The 14806-nt window shown below is 41.6% G+C and overlaps 1 protein-coding gene across 8 annotated transcripts in view; it reads right to left on the bottom strand.

The window, feature by feature from the left end:
- Nucleotides 1–3149: 3149 nt before the first annotated feature.
- The window catches only part of ICA1 (islet cell autoantigen 1), a 77818-nt gene continuing 66161 nt past the window's right edge, over nucleotides 3150–14806 (bottom strand). For 6 of the 8 annotated variants that reach the window (XM_075049919.1, XM_075049911.1, XM_075049894.1 and 3 more), the window contains 2 exons: nucleotides 10009–10104; nucleotides 7321–8248 (listed from right to left, as the gene is read on the bottom strand). In XM_075049919.1, coding sequence (XP_074906020.1) covers nucleotides 8127–8248; nucleotides 10009–10104 — 218 coding nt within the window. In that variant the 3' untranslated portion in view covers nucleotides 7321–8126. Of the gene's footprint in view, nucleotides 3381–7320; nucleotides 8249–10008; nucleotides 10105–14806 lie in introns of those variants that run through there. The other 2 variants (XM_075049873.1, XM_075049867.1) reach the window with 2 other exon arrangements.

The following is a 14806-nucleotide window of genomic DNA, read 5'->3' on the forward strand; positions in this document are numbered from 1 at the left end:
CCGGACCGCAACTTTGTCACTTGACCAGACAGGCCCCAGCAGCGTCTCCATCAGGTGCCTGATCCCAGCACCCGGCAAGCTGCAAACCTCCCCAGACGACGGGTCGGGCCGGCAGCAGGGACTTGCCCGCTGCTGTGGGTTGCTGCCGCCTCCTCGTACTGCTGCACGGGGCAGGCGCGGGGGCTTCGTGGGACGTGGCTCCCGGGGCGCCGGCCCCCTTCTGTAGATGCAGATCTGCAGTTGGAGCAGGAGCTGTCTCCTGGTGCCAGAAAGTCACCAGCTCCCAGCCTTCGGCATGGTGGCCGTCTCCGTTTCCCAACCCAGTAAGTACGGGCTCTGCCTGCCCCTCCGGCGTGGGAGTCTCCTCTCCGCCGTCTCCGACGATGGGGAGAGGTTTACTCCTTCCTGTTGGAGACTAAGAGGATGAGGCCTGGTCTCCTGCAGCCTTTAGGACTTAAGGCAGGCAGCATCATGGTGGTGTTTCAGGCTCGGGCAGTAAGCTGGGGACAGGAACCACCAACCACAGTAAGACTGGCCCCAAGCTACTTGACGCTGTCGTGGGTCAGGCATTTTGGTTTTTTTTGTTTTTTTTTTCCTTATGCCCTGGTGCAGAAACTTAAGCACCTTGATAGAGATTTTGTCAATGCTGATGGTGTGTATATTGGATTAAGCCTTCCCTGCAGAAAGGCACTTGCTTCACTTTGACAGTCCTCCCTGCGGAAAGGAACTTGTTTTGTTTTGGCGATGCTACACAACAGAAGGACTTATTTCGGGGCCATAAAAGCATTTTCCTGTATCTTAAAACACTTTCCTTTTTTCACTTGGATAACAACCATCAAAGTAAACAACATTACGTACCTCAACCTCAGTTAAGCCCTCTGCTAGATACTTCACATGTTTATGGGGAACAGAGAGGGAACCCAAACCACCTACAGGCAAGCTGTACTGTTCATTAAAAACCAACCCAGGACAGACAGTTCATTCTGCTCCCGCAAATCTCAAGTAGGAAAATGACCTGTTACGGATTTTTAGTGTTTTCCGATTGCATTTAATGTTCGCTAAACAGGATGGGCTGCTAAAATGGGTGGGGGCAAGAGGGGGGGGCCTTGAAGCAGTGTCAGTGCAGCCTTTCTTCCTGGATGCCTCTGTTTGTTTGCTTTTTGATCTTGCTTCCTTTTATGCTTTGTTTTGGCAACATTCCCATGGCTTAAAATGTGAGTGGTGAGATGGACCTGCGCTCTCTGAGGTCAACTAATGAACGTGGCAAAGGCTGGTGAAGCCGAGAGCTCTCCTGCTTCCAAGGCAACCCAGATCACTTCTCTCAAAAATGAAAGCAAAAGCTGCAAAGTGCTCAGCGTGGGAGGGGAAGGGAGGGTTAAGTGTTGACAAAAGGAAGATTGTGTTCAGTTAAGGCTTTTCAGAATTATTTCCCTAAATGAAGAGCAGTAGCAGCTGTGTATACCTCGCAGGTAAGCTTGGCTGTGGTTTGGTGACGAGCAGAGGTGACCACAGGCCCTGTCCCAGGGCTCCGATAGCGCTGCTGCTTGCTGCCGCCGCCGGCGTCTCCCTGCTGTGCAGGCTCACGTGCCTTTGTGACCTCTGCTGCCTCAAACATTTTTTTTTTCTTTCCTTTTTTTTTTGGCCAAGTTTTCAACCAGATGAGAGCCATTACAGGTTCTTCTTTCAGTTGGAAAAGGCCTGCTAGGACACCACAGGGCAGCGGCCCACGTTTAGATGGGTTTGGGATGCTCACGGACCCAAGCCCTGGGCAGGCTTCTGTGACTTAACAGCAGAGGCTGCCATTTTGGGGGAAAAGCCTTGAATAGCTCACGTGCCTCTGGGTCCTTTGCAATCCTGGCTGCTCTCACCAAATGCAGGGACAACCTTGCAGAAATGTCAGATCAGCCCAGGACCCAGCTGAACTGTAGACTAGAAGAATTCCTCCAGGGCTTGCCTCATTCTTCAGAATCTCTGTTGTCTCCTAAAAATCAAATGAAACTATCACCCTGCCATGATGAGGGTTGCTCTCTGTTGTCAGACTTTGGTGTTCTGAAGCTCTCATACTCAAGGTCAAGGCAGAGATGATCATGGAAGACCACACAGACTGCCTAAACAGTCCAGAAAAATATGCAGGTCTAACAGCAAAGCAGTGACTTCAGTGGGCCATGATTATAATTTCTGTATTTTATGTGTCAAGGGTTTATTCTGAGGATTGCACTTGGAATAATAGTAGGAGTTTGGTTTTTTCCTTTTTGGATCCTGCTCCTGTTACATTCAGCATGCTTGTTTCCTGCAGCCAGCTGTTATCCGCCCACCTAGATGGAGACAGGGTGGATGATTTAATTGTGTAGCACTTTTAAAATTTTGTTTTCCTTTCCCCAGCCTGTTGATGAAGCAAGCATATGGCTTCCAGCACCTGTCCTGGGGCCTTTCCTACTGCCATAATAGCTGTGGAAGTCCAAAATAAAAGAAACACCCTACAGAGCAAGTTTCTGGGCTAGATGAAAGACTGTTGTTTGACGAGAAGACTGGCTGTAACTTTAACAGCTTAGGTAGGTCTGCAGTCATTTCTAAAATCCCTTATCTACTTTCTTTTCTCCTTTTTTTTTTTTTTTTTTTTTTTTTGGTATTCATTATCCCATAAAGATTCCAACAGCAACCAGTGTAAATAGCTGGCAGGTAGAATGAGACAGACCTTCACCTCCAAGCTACAGCATGCTTCCCTTTTTTTAATTTAAATTTTGTAATTTTTTGAAAGCAGCCAATACTTCACACCCTTCCACTACGGATTAATTGCAAGGTTGGGCACATCAAGCTTTCGGTATGGTGGAACAGAGTTAAAAGTTGATGCAGTTGATGGGAGGTGTACACTGCTCCCTGGCAAATGGCAGCCTTCTCACTTCATTATAGACTCACAGAATGGTTTGGGTCAGACGGGACACTTGAAGGTCTTCTATTCCAACCTCCCCTGCCATGGACATATTTCACTAGATCAGGTTGTTCAAGGCCTCATCCAACTTGAGCTTGAACACTTCCAATGATGGGGCATCTGCAAATTCCCTGGGCAGCCAGTTCCAGCGTCTCGCCACCCTCATCATAAAAAGTTTCTTCCTTATATCCAACCTAAACCCTACCCTATTTCAGTTCAAAACTGTTGCTGCTTGTCCTCAGGCCCTGGTAAAAAGTCTCTCTCAGTCTGTTTTATAAGCCCCCTTTACATATTGAAAACCCCCAGTAAGGTCTCCCCAGAGTCTTCTCTTCTCCAGGCTGAACAACCCCAACTCTCTCAGCCTGTCTTCACAGGAGAGGTGCTCCAGCCCTCTGACCGTTCTCGTGGCCCTCCTCTGGACCCGCTCCAGCAGGTTTCACATGGTGGGCTCCTGTGCAGGCAAATACCTTCTGTTACTTAAAGGGAAGATTATCTGGTTTCTAATTAGTCAATGAGGGGAAAAGTCAATTTTATGCTTAGGAGAGCACTGTTAATGAACACCTGGGTAATGGTCTGATTGACTGCAAAGCCAGTCTGCCTTGGAGCTGGAGGCTGGATGGGTTACCCAAAGCCAAACTTGCTGAACCTGCAGGGCCTGTTTGGCCATGGTACCCTGGTTTACTGTCACAGGAAAGTCTCTGTGTCTGCGCACGGCATTGGGCTCACGCGCTCTGCAGCATCACAGCCGGGCTCTGCGCACTGAGCACGTGCCGAGCAAGGATGGCAGCCCCAACAGTGGGAAGCAGCTCGTTTGTACCTAGTTTGCCAACGCAGTGCTAGACTGTCTCAGCGTTTCTGCTTCTTAGCTGAGGCAAACCCTCTGCTGCTCGGCTGTTGGCAAGCCTAGTTGTTGCTCTGCTTCCTGCCTTCCCATATGGCTTGTTTAAAAATAAGACATTTACAAGGAGCAGAAGTTGTAAAAGTAGGCTAACCAGAGGGGGATTTACAGTAAACACTAGATGAGAGGGTGTGCCGGGGGTTGCAGTGAGGGCTGATCTTCAGGTTACTTACACACCTGTAGTGTTAAAAAACCTAGAAATACACGGGGTCCCTGGCTGGCCATGGAAGTCCAACTCCTGCAACAGTCCTCGCTGATGGGTTGAGCAAGAGTGGCCTCAGGCTGCCTAGTCTGCAGCATGGCAGGGCCTCCCTATGCTGCCCAGGTCATCCTTGCTGGCCTGCCCGAGAGCCTCCATGCCAGGGAGGAGAAAGCAGATGGGTGCTGGACCAAGTGGGTGGAAGCAGTAACTGCATGCTGGGCAGAAGAGGAAGGGAGCTTGAAAAAGCGAGGAGGGACCTGACACTGCAAATTTACCATGTCAGTGTCTTGCTGCTACTCTGAGTAATCGTCTTTGGGAACTGCACTGAGAGAAGACAGGACCTTCCAGTTCTTCCTTTGCCCTGGGGCTATTTCACCCCACATGCTCTCAGCAACAAGCATGGACAGTACAACCACCATTCATTCCTCAGTGGTGCTTATCCAGTATCCCTTGGCACCTGCAGTGGGATGTGATGGAAAATGGCAAATGGTAGTGATAGAGGCCCCAGGAAAATGCAGCACGATGCACAACGCTTGGGTCAACCTCTTGAGCTCAGATCCTGGAGCTGTCATGGCTTGTAGGCCTGCTGCTATTCCTACTTGGAGCAAAGCTGCTGCTGCTTCTCCACTTGCAGTCAACTTGTTGCTTGGGTGGTCCTGTTTCTTCTAGCGTGTGCAGCCCCTAACACTTGAAGGGCACCCATTTTAAAAAGGGTGTTGGGGGAAGGCAGGTGGCTGCTTGTGGCCAAGTAGTCCTGCTTCAAGTACCTCAGTGTCATGCCCATGCAATGTTGGATGTGGAAATAGCAGAAGAGAATGAGGTAAGTCATATTCTATGATGTTGGAACTAAATTCTGATCACTTAAGGCAGCCAGAAAAGCTACCTGAAAATGTTACTTATTTTTTTGTATGAGCTGTTCAATTCCCAAGGCGCACACTCCAGTTCCCCTGAAGCAGCTGTTCTTAGATTTGTAGAAACCTCATCTCACCAAAATCAGTTACATCAACTTTAATAAACTTCCAGATAAAGACAGTTAATCAATTACCACTGTTTTCATCTGCCATAGGGTTCTGCAGCTGTTTTTATTTTAAAAGAATCCACTACTCAACCAAAATACGCAACTGGAATGAAGCATATTAAATCAAGATGAACGTTATGTGTGTAGAACAATCCATCTGTAATTTTACCAGAATGATGAACTACCCTGTTGTCCCAACTACTGCTGAGCCTGTACACACATCACAGAAAATCCTCTCACGATGGCACTGGGGCTTGGAGCTACTCTGCAGTCAGGCTGCCGAGAAACACATGCTATACACTTCATTAGTAGTAGGGAAGCATTGTTTGTAACTCTGTAATTAAGATTTTTGCCTGAAAAAATGCCTATTTGCAGGGTGTTAGCTTTCTTGCTCTAGTTTTCAGCTTCAATAAATGTTTTTGACAATAATGCATTGTACGTAGGGATTTCAATTGCTTTTCTTTAAGCAAAATTAGTTCTATTTTAAATACTTTTGGCTCCTTTTTTTTTCATTTGAAAGTGTAAAAAAATTGCATAGGCTAAGGACTAAGAATTCAAAGCTAATGTTAATTTCAAAAATTACGTATTACAAGAAATTAATGCATAATATGGACTAATTGATAGTGTAGTTGGGGGGGGGGGGGAACCCTGCAGCCATGGTGTTTCTTGTGTAAAAGGGATGATAGTTCAGCTGGTTTTCTACCTAAAAACATGATAAGGATTCAGAACATCTTTAGCTGAACTTGTGCAATGCCCTTAATTGTGCCAATCAAGACAGGAGACTTTTTTTTTTTTTTCCCTAGAATCTGTGACCTAAAAAGCAAACAAAAACATTTTTCTGATTCTTGAAGAACGGTTAATTAGCTGTTTTGAAGTCACTATGGCCTCCTCCTTGCTTTTATCCTAATTGCTTTAGCTACTAAAGATGCTGAAGTGATTGTCCATGAATGTTCTAGCAACTATCAAGACAAACAAACATAATCCATAGCAAGTTTAGCAACCACAGAATTGCTTAAAAGTTGCAAGAATCTGTTTAACGATTTCAGTGGTAACCTAGCTGGGCTGAAAAGCAGCCTGTGTGTCCCTTGAGCTCCTAACATTTTTGGCATTGCAGATAATTACAGTTTGACATGAAAAGGATTTGGGGCAAACATCCTGTGTTATGAGTGCAAACGAGCACTCATAAGTGTAAGTAAATGCACCCCAGCATAAACCTTAGGTATTTCCCAGTTAATCCACTTTGTAGATGCCTTATTTACTGCCAGAGACTGCAGCCCAAAGTCAGGAGTTCAGGGTCCCCGCTAATGCTCAACAAAGTTATACATCCCAGAAAAGACGGCTTATTGAGCAAGGAGCTGCCAGTACCAAACAGTAGGAAATACTGTGGAAGGAATCAAGTTTTATCTTTAGAGACAGTTAGGCATCCACCTCTGCTTCCATGTCTTAATTACCAGCCTCCGTGCTAGAGACCTGGTTGGGCTGGGTACTGCGCAAAGAGAAGACCAGGCCATACAAAAAACGTGAAAATATGCTGCTACACATCTGAAGAACTTCTCTGGCAAAAACTGAAGTACCTTGAGACTTCCAGGTTATGGGGTGGGCTTTTGAACACTACAGTTTTGGACAGAGGTGTTTATTTAAAATGTGCTGAGGATTCAGTCAGATGAACTCCAGTCAGTCCAACCCCCCCCAACTACTGATAGCATGTAGCTTTTTAGTTAGGAGGTATCAAACACACATTAATGATGCTCAGTGGAGCCATCAAATTATGTTCTGCTCCATTCAAGAAGCAGCAGGTCAGCTTGGTTAACTAACTTCTATGGTTATATAGTTATTGTCATGTTTCCAATACAGGTACTTAGTTATCTAATAGACCATGAGGCAAGGATTAACTGAGTGTACAGTTAACTGGTAGTGAAAAACTTAACCAATGTAAAAGGAAAATTAACTGAACTAAAAAAGGCCAAATACAATAAATTGCAAAATAGGTCTTATACAGTACATAGAGCAAATATGCAGAATTTATGATCTTAAGCAGCTGCTGACACATCCTTTTTACCTTCCTTTGCTGTAAAAGGAGAGTGGGGAGGCAAAGGGATACTGAGTGAGTTCAAATTTTCTTACTGTTCTACTGGATTACTATTCAGAAACAGCATGAGGCAATGACATTAATTATTAGGTACTGTCTAAAAAGTGGTCAAATGTTTTATCTTCAAATGCTTGTTATGTACCAATTCAACAGCACACCAGCATTCCAGTGGGAATAAAAGGTCTTTTTTTTGTCAAAATCATTTTATTAAAGAGTTAATGTCACAACAAGCTCAAAATAACACATGCTTCAGAAATAAACTGGATGAAAAATACTCCGAAAAGAAATACGAATGGTTTGAAGGCATGGTAAAGCATCAGTTGCAAGGAACTTCTGCAAACAGGTGCATATTCTGTTGGTGCAATGGAGAAAAACCTCAGAAAACAAGCCTGCTGGGCATGACTTCTGTTTATGTAGTGCAGTTTGTCTAGTAAGTTAAATCAGAAAGGGCACAATTTCCATGGCTGCACAGACCCAAATGTATTTCTTCAATAATTAGCCCCAGCACAGGTTTTTCACTGTGAGTACTAACAAAACAAATTTAGCTGACATCTTAATGTAGCAGTAATATATATATTATATACATGATAGATGTTTGACTCATGCAGCCCCCTCAGTTACATGATTTTTTTTATTTACTCAAGAAACATTATAAAAAAATAGGTTTGCAATTTGTATTTCACTCCAGCGTTAGCTCCGCATCACCTCAGGCAAAGACAGTGTTTCAGCAGATAATCTAATTTGGCAGGAAATCTGCCCTAATTTTTAACCTCATTTTTGTAAATCCACGTAGAAAATAAATGTGAACTCTTTATACAAAACAAGAGCAAATAACTGTACCTATATAAAAGGGGATTCATTCCCTTTAGTTTTATTATCATGGCACATACTTTATAGTTTCACAACAGTATATTAATTTTCATTTAGTTTTTTTAAACCTCAAAATAGTGTTGATGAATGGAAGAATGTGAGTTACCATAGGCAGCTGACTCATGCATTAAGCAATTCATGTTCTTTATCAGTTTTCCCAACAGCATCAGGATTGGATAATGGGTCAAGGTCTGCAAAGAGACTGAACCAGGCAGTCAAGTCCTTAGGATTCTTTGTAGGTTCTGGGAAAAAAAAAAAAGTACAGAATTGTCAACTATTTTAAAGCAAAACTGACTGAACGTTTGACTGAGGTCAAACAAATGCCACACTATTGTTTAATTTATTACTAAGAGCACTTCTGACAAGGAAATCGGAATGAGTGATGGCATTTTAAAACACTACCTTTAACAGAATATGGAACTTCAGTAAGAATTAATGTTTTACATCTGTCTGCCTGTGTATTTTATATGGCTCCTGCCATGATAACTACAGGAACACTTTAATTAAAAATAGAAACAATTTCACTCTGTCTAGCTTTGTTTCATGAAAGGTATTTTATTTGTGTGCCTGAAAAAAGAAAAAGGAAAGTGAAGGCAAATTTTACTTTCAACCTTTCTTACAGGACTAAATTCCTTTGCCTAAATCCAGTTCATGTGACTGTTCTGTCCCCCCTGTATATGACCACACAAGGTCATTACCCATCTGGAATGAAGTTTTAATGGGAAGGTATTGGCTGGAGTGAGAGGGGGGTACATCTGATAGCCAGTCCCAAGTACAGCTTCTAGTATTAGGGTGTATTTTTTGATGCATATAAAAAAATGTGAACCAGGAATATGTTCCAACAGCAGCTGGACTATTGCATCTATGTGTCTATATTGACATAAAGATTTCACAGAGGTCTCCTACCTTCCCTTATTCCAACAGGGCAGATGTTCAGGTTAAAGCAGTGACAACTTTGGCTGCTATAAAAAAGGTACATCACCACTTGCTTTATTTTTTTGTGACCATATGCTTAACATATATTACAGTGATAGTGAAATAAGACATGATTTTCCACTCAGAGATACAACATCGCATGAAAGAATTCTTTGTGACACAAGGAATTTACGGACAAAATAGGCTCCACCTGGCATGACTTTAATCTTGGTGTCTGCAAGGCTGGAGTATCTGCCACTTTCATAAACACAGATTTCAAAGTAGCTGAAGGCTGTTCCATTTTCTGGTGAAGGTACTGTGGCTGTGGTATCACACTCGTTTCCAAATCAGTTTCAAAAACACCGTAACCCTCTTTTTTTCTGCTGAGCTGAAAAATACCAGTCTTTTAATCCTGGGAGGCAGGGGAAGGAATACATGTCGCTCCTTTCTTCTGCACTGAACATCTTTGACATAGCTTCTGATTGAATGCAAATGCACAGAATAGGCTACAAACTGGCAATAAGGATTCAACATATTTCTGGTTCACTTATCCAGAAAACCCTAGTCAAAATCAGTGGGGCTTTGTCTCAGTAGATGGCAGGACTATGCACTCTTGGCTCAGTTGCAAGAAGTGAATTAAGTTTCAAACAGATGATTACTGATATGATATATATTATCAACAAAATTTGCAAGTAGGGCTCTTGTGCCTTATCAGTAGCCCATATTTTAGCCAGTGTCCTTCTAGAGCTTTGAAACAGTTTAGCTTAGACAAAGTGCATGCAGATGCTATTCTGTGTGACTCAAAATTAAAGTAGAAAAAGAAACTGTAGTTTCAGCTCCCTCATTATATAGTAAATTACTCTTTTGATATACTACTAGTACTGAAGGCTACCAAAAAAATACACATATATCATACACATAATCAACACTGAAACAGAGTAATTCATTAGTGAGCACAAGATTCTTGACATGCAACTACTATAAAAATAGGTTTTATTATGGTAGAGTAACTGACAAGACTGGAAAGATACAAGAGTCACAGCTAAAAAGGAAAACCAAAGTAACTGAAAAAATACACAACTATCACCTTTCACTGGCGTCTTGTTAGCATTCACATTCAGGCTGTTTGGTTTCTGTACTGGCTGTGGTATAGATGGTGGGCTCACGCTGTTAGCTGCCCATCCTAAAAATTCAATAATACAGCAGCATTAGCATGAAGAATTACCATGGAGCAGAATATTTTGTTTATGGCTGTTCGTATCTTTCCTTGTACACAAGAAATCAGCAGTCAGATGCTGCAGACAAGCAACATTTTTAAGAAGAGAGTATCTGTGGATCAGTTTCATCATCTCTAGATTCAGGCAACTCAAGCCTTTAACCTGGCTAAAAAAGATCCCTTCTTGTTTCTTTTATCCAATCACAGTTAATACTTGCTTACAAAGAGCCCAGTAGAGTAATCAAGTCAAGCATAGCTGAAGGGAGAAGAATATCACTTACATTTGGGTGAAAATATCACACATACTAAACATTTTTTCCACCTTTTACTTTTACAGTTCCAAAGACTTTCATTACATCAACTATTCAAAAAACCCCGTATTTAGTGACCATAGATTTTTTAGTTAATTTTGCAATAAGATTATTAATTCTGAAAAAAAGAATTTCTTGCAAAACACTTTGAAGAATTAAATCCAAGATGCACTACTAAGTTAACATTAGGTTTTAATGGAGTATTTTTTTGTTCTTCATTTGGAAGAATCTTCTCAGCAGAGAAGAGAGTAACTATGCAGGAAGAAGTGAAACTGAGTATTCACAGTTTTTTGTTCCTACATGCATATTCCACAGGCACAAAAGAGTAATGATAAATACAGTTAATGAGGCCAGATGAGCTAGGCTGGCAAAATGAACTAGGGGTGTTGTACCCTGGAAACACATTAGGAAAAAATGGAGCATTTTTGTCCCTGGCTTAAGATATTTAAATTCTTACAATTTATCACATTTAGAGGACTGGAGGTCATATTTCTGATTTCAATAATATCTCCTCTAAGTGTGGCCTGATCAATTACCCATCCATCTCAGGGATCTAGCATATCTAATTCTGCAGTATCACAAACAGGATAGTCACCTGTGCACACAGTTAGCATTTCCTTATTCAGTCTCTTTTTTCTACAAGTTCATGCTCTCACATCCTTTTCTACTCTCTTTGTCCTTCCTCCCCTTACTTTCTTCTCTTTTGAGACCCCTGTCGGATACTGGTACCCAGTGTCCTGACAGTTATGGCAACAGCCACGTAAGTCACACAAACCCTTCCTTTCTCCAGTAGATTATTCTCATCACTCTCTGATCTTACCTTGACTATAAAAGGTCTGACGCCCAAGCTGCGTTATTAAAAAGAGGCAAGAAGAGTGTTTCTATAAAAATCACACGAATTAGGAAGGAAATTTAAAGCTACAAACATCCTCCTTGTCTCTAAGGAAACAAACCGAAAACTGCTTCTAAATCTGGATGCAGAGGGCTCACATATATTTGTTCTAGGCAAAGGTGATAAAAGGCTTATGAGCTAGCCTGTGCCCCCCGAAAATGAGATTTTAGAGTTTAATCTTTCAAATAAGCACATTTGAATCATAAATAATGAAAAGTAGGGCATTAACACTTCAGAATGACATACTTTTCCAGGCATTTTCTCTGCTTGTGTTACAAAAGAGGAGAATGGCAGAGGACATTACACACAACTACAGAAAACTGTAATGCTTTCATTTGTTTGGAGATGTATTGCAAGAAATTGTTTTAATACGTCAATGGATAGCAATGGATAAATTGAGTGGCTTAAGCAAACAGGGCCAAATCCTAATTTCATAGAAATGAATGGGAGTGCTGCCCGGAAACTTTCTGTGCAAGTCCCACTGACTTCAGTGAGATCAGGAGTTGGCTCCCTGAGACCTCACTGATGTTCGTTTACACTGATGTGACTGGCAGACCACAGAGCGAAACACCACAGACCAGTTAACTCCTTTGGAGCCCTCCTTTTGAGTCCCTGGACTAAGGCCTGGTAAGTAGCACGTCCCTGAGAGATGCTGTGGTCTGGTTCTCTGTTCGTTGGAACGCAAGAAGCTCAAGCACCACTTAGGAAACAAAAAGAACCTAACAACGGCAACAAAAACATCCAACCAAAAATGTTCCAGAAAATGTGTGATGTTTTTGTAATGAACTTGTCCATCTACAAAGGTGCTGGGAAAGACTGACACAGAATTTTTATTAAATACTTTCATGAATTATGTTTTTAGTGTCCACTCACAGCGAGCTACAGAGAACAACTTTGCCTTTCAAAAACAAACTGCAGGCTATCAATTTGAAAGCAGTTGTCAGCCCTAAGCCTGTTCTGGTTTGCCTGTTCACAGGATGGCTTTGTTACGTGACTAGACAAAAGATTATTGCCAAGACAGCAAGGAAACCAAAGAGCTTACTTTTCAGCTAGCATCTTCACAAATGTTACCACAATTAAATTTAGAAATGGAAATGGTAAGCTGCGCATTTTCTTACCAACTAGAATACATGCACATGCAGGGAAGAGGAGCCCTTAGTGGTATGAGTAAGTAAATGAGGCCGTAAACATAATAAAAGAGAAAGCCAATGCTCTCTCTGAAAAAGTGGAAAGGCAACCAAACTACAAAGCTGTATCTAGAGGAGAATCTAAAAGATTTGTTGGGAGCATGCTTTGTTTCTAATATATATATACACACACATTTATATGTATTTTAAACCAGCACCTGGTAGTCCCACAGCAATTCAAAGTCCCATTGTGCTAGATCCTGCCTATAAATACAGCCAGAGAAAACTCCGAGCTGGGAATTCCTGACCGTAACAGTTTATAACCTGCATAGCATTGTGCCTGTTTTACAGATTAAGGTCTGAGGCAGAGAGAAAACAAAGCCCCAAAGATTTATGAGTGTGCTTAACGTAAAGTAAGTAAGTAATCCCACTGAAGTTAATAGAAAAGTTAATGTGCTTAAAGTTAAGCATGTGAGTTTTAAGAATCTTTATGGTCTTAAGGCCAAATTCACACAGGAAGTATGCAACATCGAGGCTCCAGTGTAGCACCTCACACTGAATAATTATTAAGCGATCGTACTAATTAGGGGGAAGAAAAAGCATAAGAGATGTATCACAAGTCTTCAGTAAAAATACCCATAATTCATATATTCTAATATTTCCAACTTGTATGTTTAGATATATTTATAATGCAGTTAGTATTTTGTTAAACACCCCCCCCCCCATTCCCAAATGTATTGATAAGGCCAAATTATGAAAGAAGTGCTGTGAAGTGAAATGAAATGCAGTTTAAGATTAAAGCTGAGATTTCACAAGGCATAAAATGGACAAGATTTTAACTTCTGTTAAAAAATAAGAAACAAAAAAACTTAAAAATAGTCTATGAAAGTTAGTTTAAATAATGCATTTTACTTGGCAACTAGAGTCAGCTGGGAACATGCTCATTGTCAGATGCGATCATTCAGCTGATTAGCTCTGACTTTTCAAATGCCAGTAGATCAATTACCATGATCTTCTGCCAAACCCTTGGAAAACTATTTGAAAACATCAACGCAATTTATTCTTCCAATACAGATTTATTCTTTTTCTTATTAAAAAACATTTTGGGATACCACATTAACTGGAATGGATTTACCATTTCTAGTGTTCATTGCATGCAACATACCCGAGTTCTGACTTTGAAGTGCTAACAGCGCAGCCAATGTCAGTGTCTTGTGCAAATGAGAGCAATAACAGCCTCAGAAAGGATACCCAGCCCTGTTTGCCATTTACACCTCAAAAATATTTTTCCTTCAAAAACACGTTTACATTTAAAAATATGTAAAAACTCTGGGAAAAAAAAATCAATCCCATAGTAGTTCTACTGCTATTTTCAGTAATTTGCTTAAAATCTGTTTATGTCTCTGTATCAAGAAAGGCGTTTTTCATTGTTCCTTTTCCCCCTTTCAATAGATACCGTGTCTGCTTCTTGTCAAAAACTGTTTAATTTGACAATGCAATGACTAAACCTCATGATTTTTTTAGCTCAAATTTTATGAGGTCAAATCCTACACTCTTCCAGTCCCCTCTTCACTCTATCAATCATACTCATATATGCATGTACCTTATCATAAAAATACAACTAAAACTGCATCATTACAAATGTCAGCCCCCTAGTTTCCATCTAAGCGTTGAAGTCAGTGAACCCAAATATCTTGCTTTAGGGGGAGTGATGATAACTATTAATTATAAGGTAAATTCGACTTTCTTATTCTTGCCAAAATGTCACAGGTCATTTTACATCATGTATGATTGTACCAGCTGCATGGGTTCCACGAAGTAGTCTTCAGGATGGAGTCAGTCTGCTAGTCTTTCCTACATCACTCTTCCCCAAATGAGATTTAAATGACTTGGGACAGAGACCAAAAAGACAAGGTCCTCCTCCAGCTTGCAAAGCCCTAGGAGAAATCTAGCCAGACTGTGTGGAAGACAAAGGTAGCTGCTGTTGGCTGGGTATTACCAGCCTGCCTTTCTCCCTCCCTTCCTCAAGGCCAAAGCAGCAGCAGGAAAGCTCTGCCCTAGTTCCCCTCTTTCCTCTCCTCTCCCCCCCCCCCAGCAGCTTGGAAAACCCAAGAAAATGAATTGCATAGACGAAAGGGGAGAGAAAGACTTTCATCAGTAGATAACCAGCCTAGAAGAAGAATCCACCTGTATCGTTGCTAGGATGAGACAACCCATTCTACCTTACCCATATCCCCACATGCAACAGTATGGGATGCTTTGAAAAAAATAGAAAACGAATGAATGCAATTGATTTTCACTAAGTTGTTTAGCAATAGTATTCCCAGACAAAAGACAGT

Source organism: Buteo buteo, chromosome 2 (genome assembly GCF_964188355.1).
Source record: "Buteo buteo chromosome 2, bButBut1.hap1.1, whole genome shotgun sequence".
Classification (NCBI taxonomy): Eukaryota; Metazoa; Chordata; class Aves; order Accipitriformes; family Accipitridae; genus Buteo; species Buteo buteo.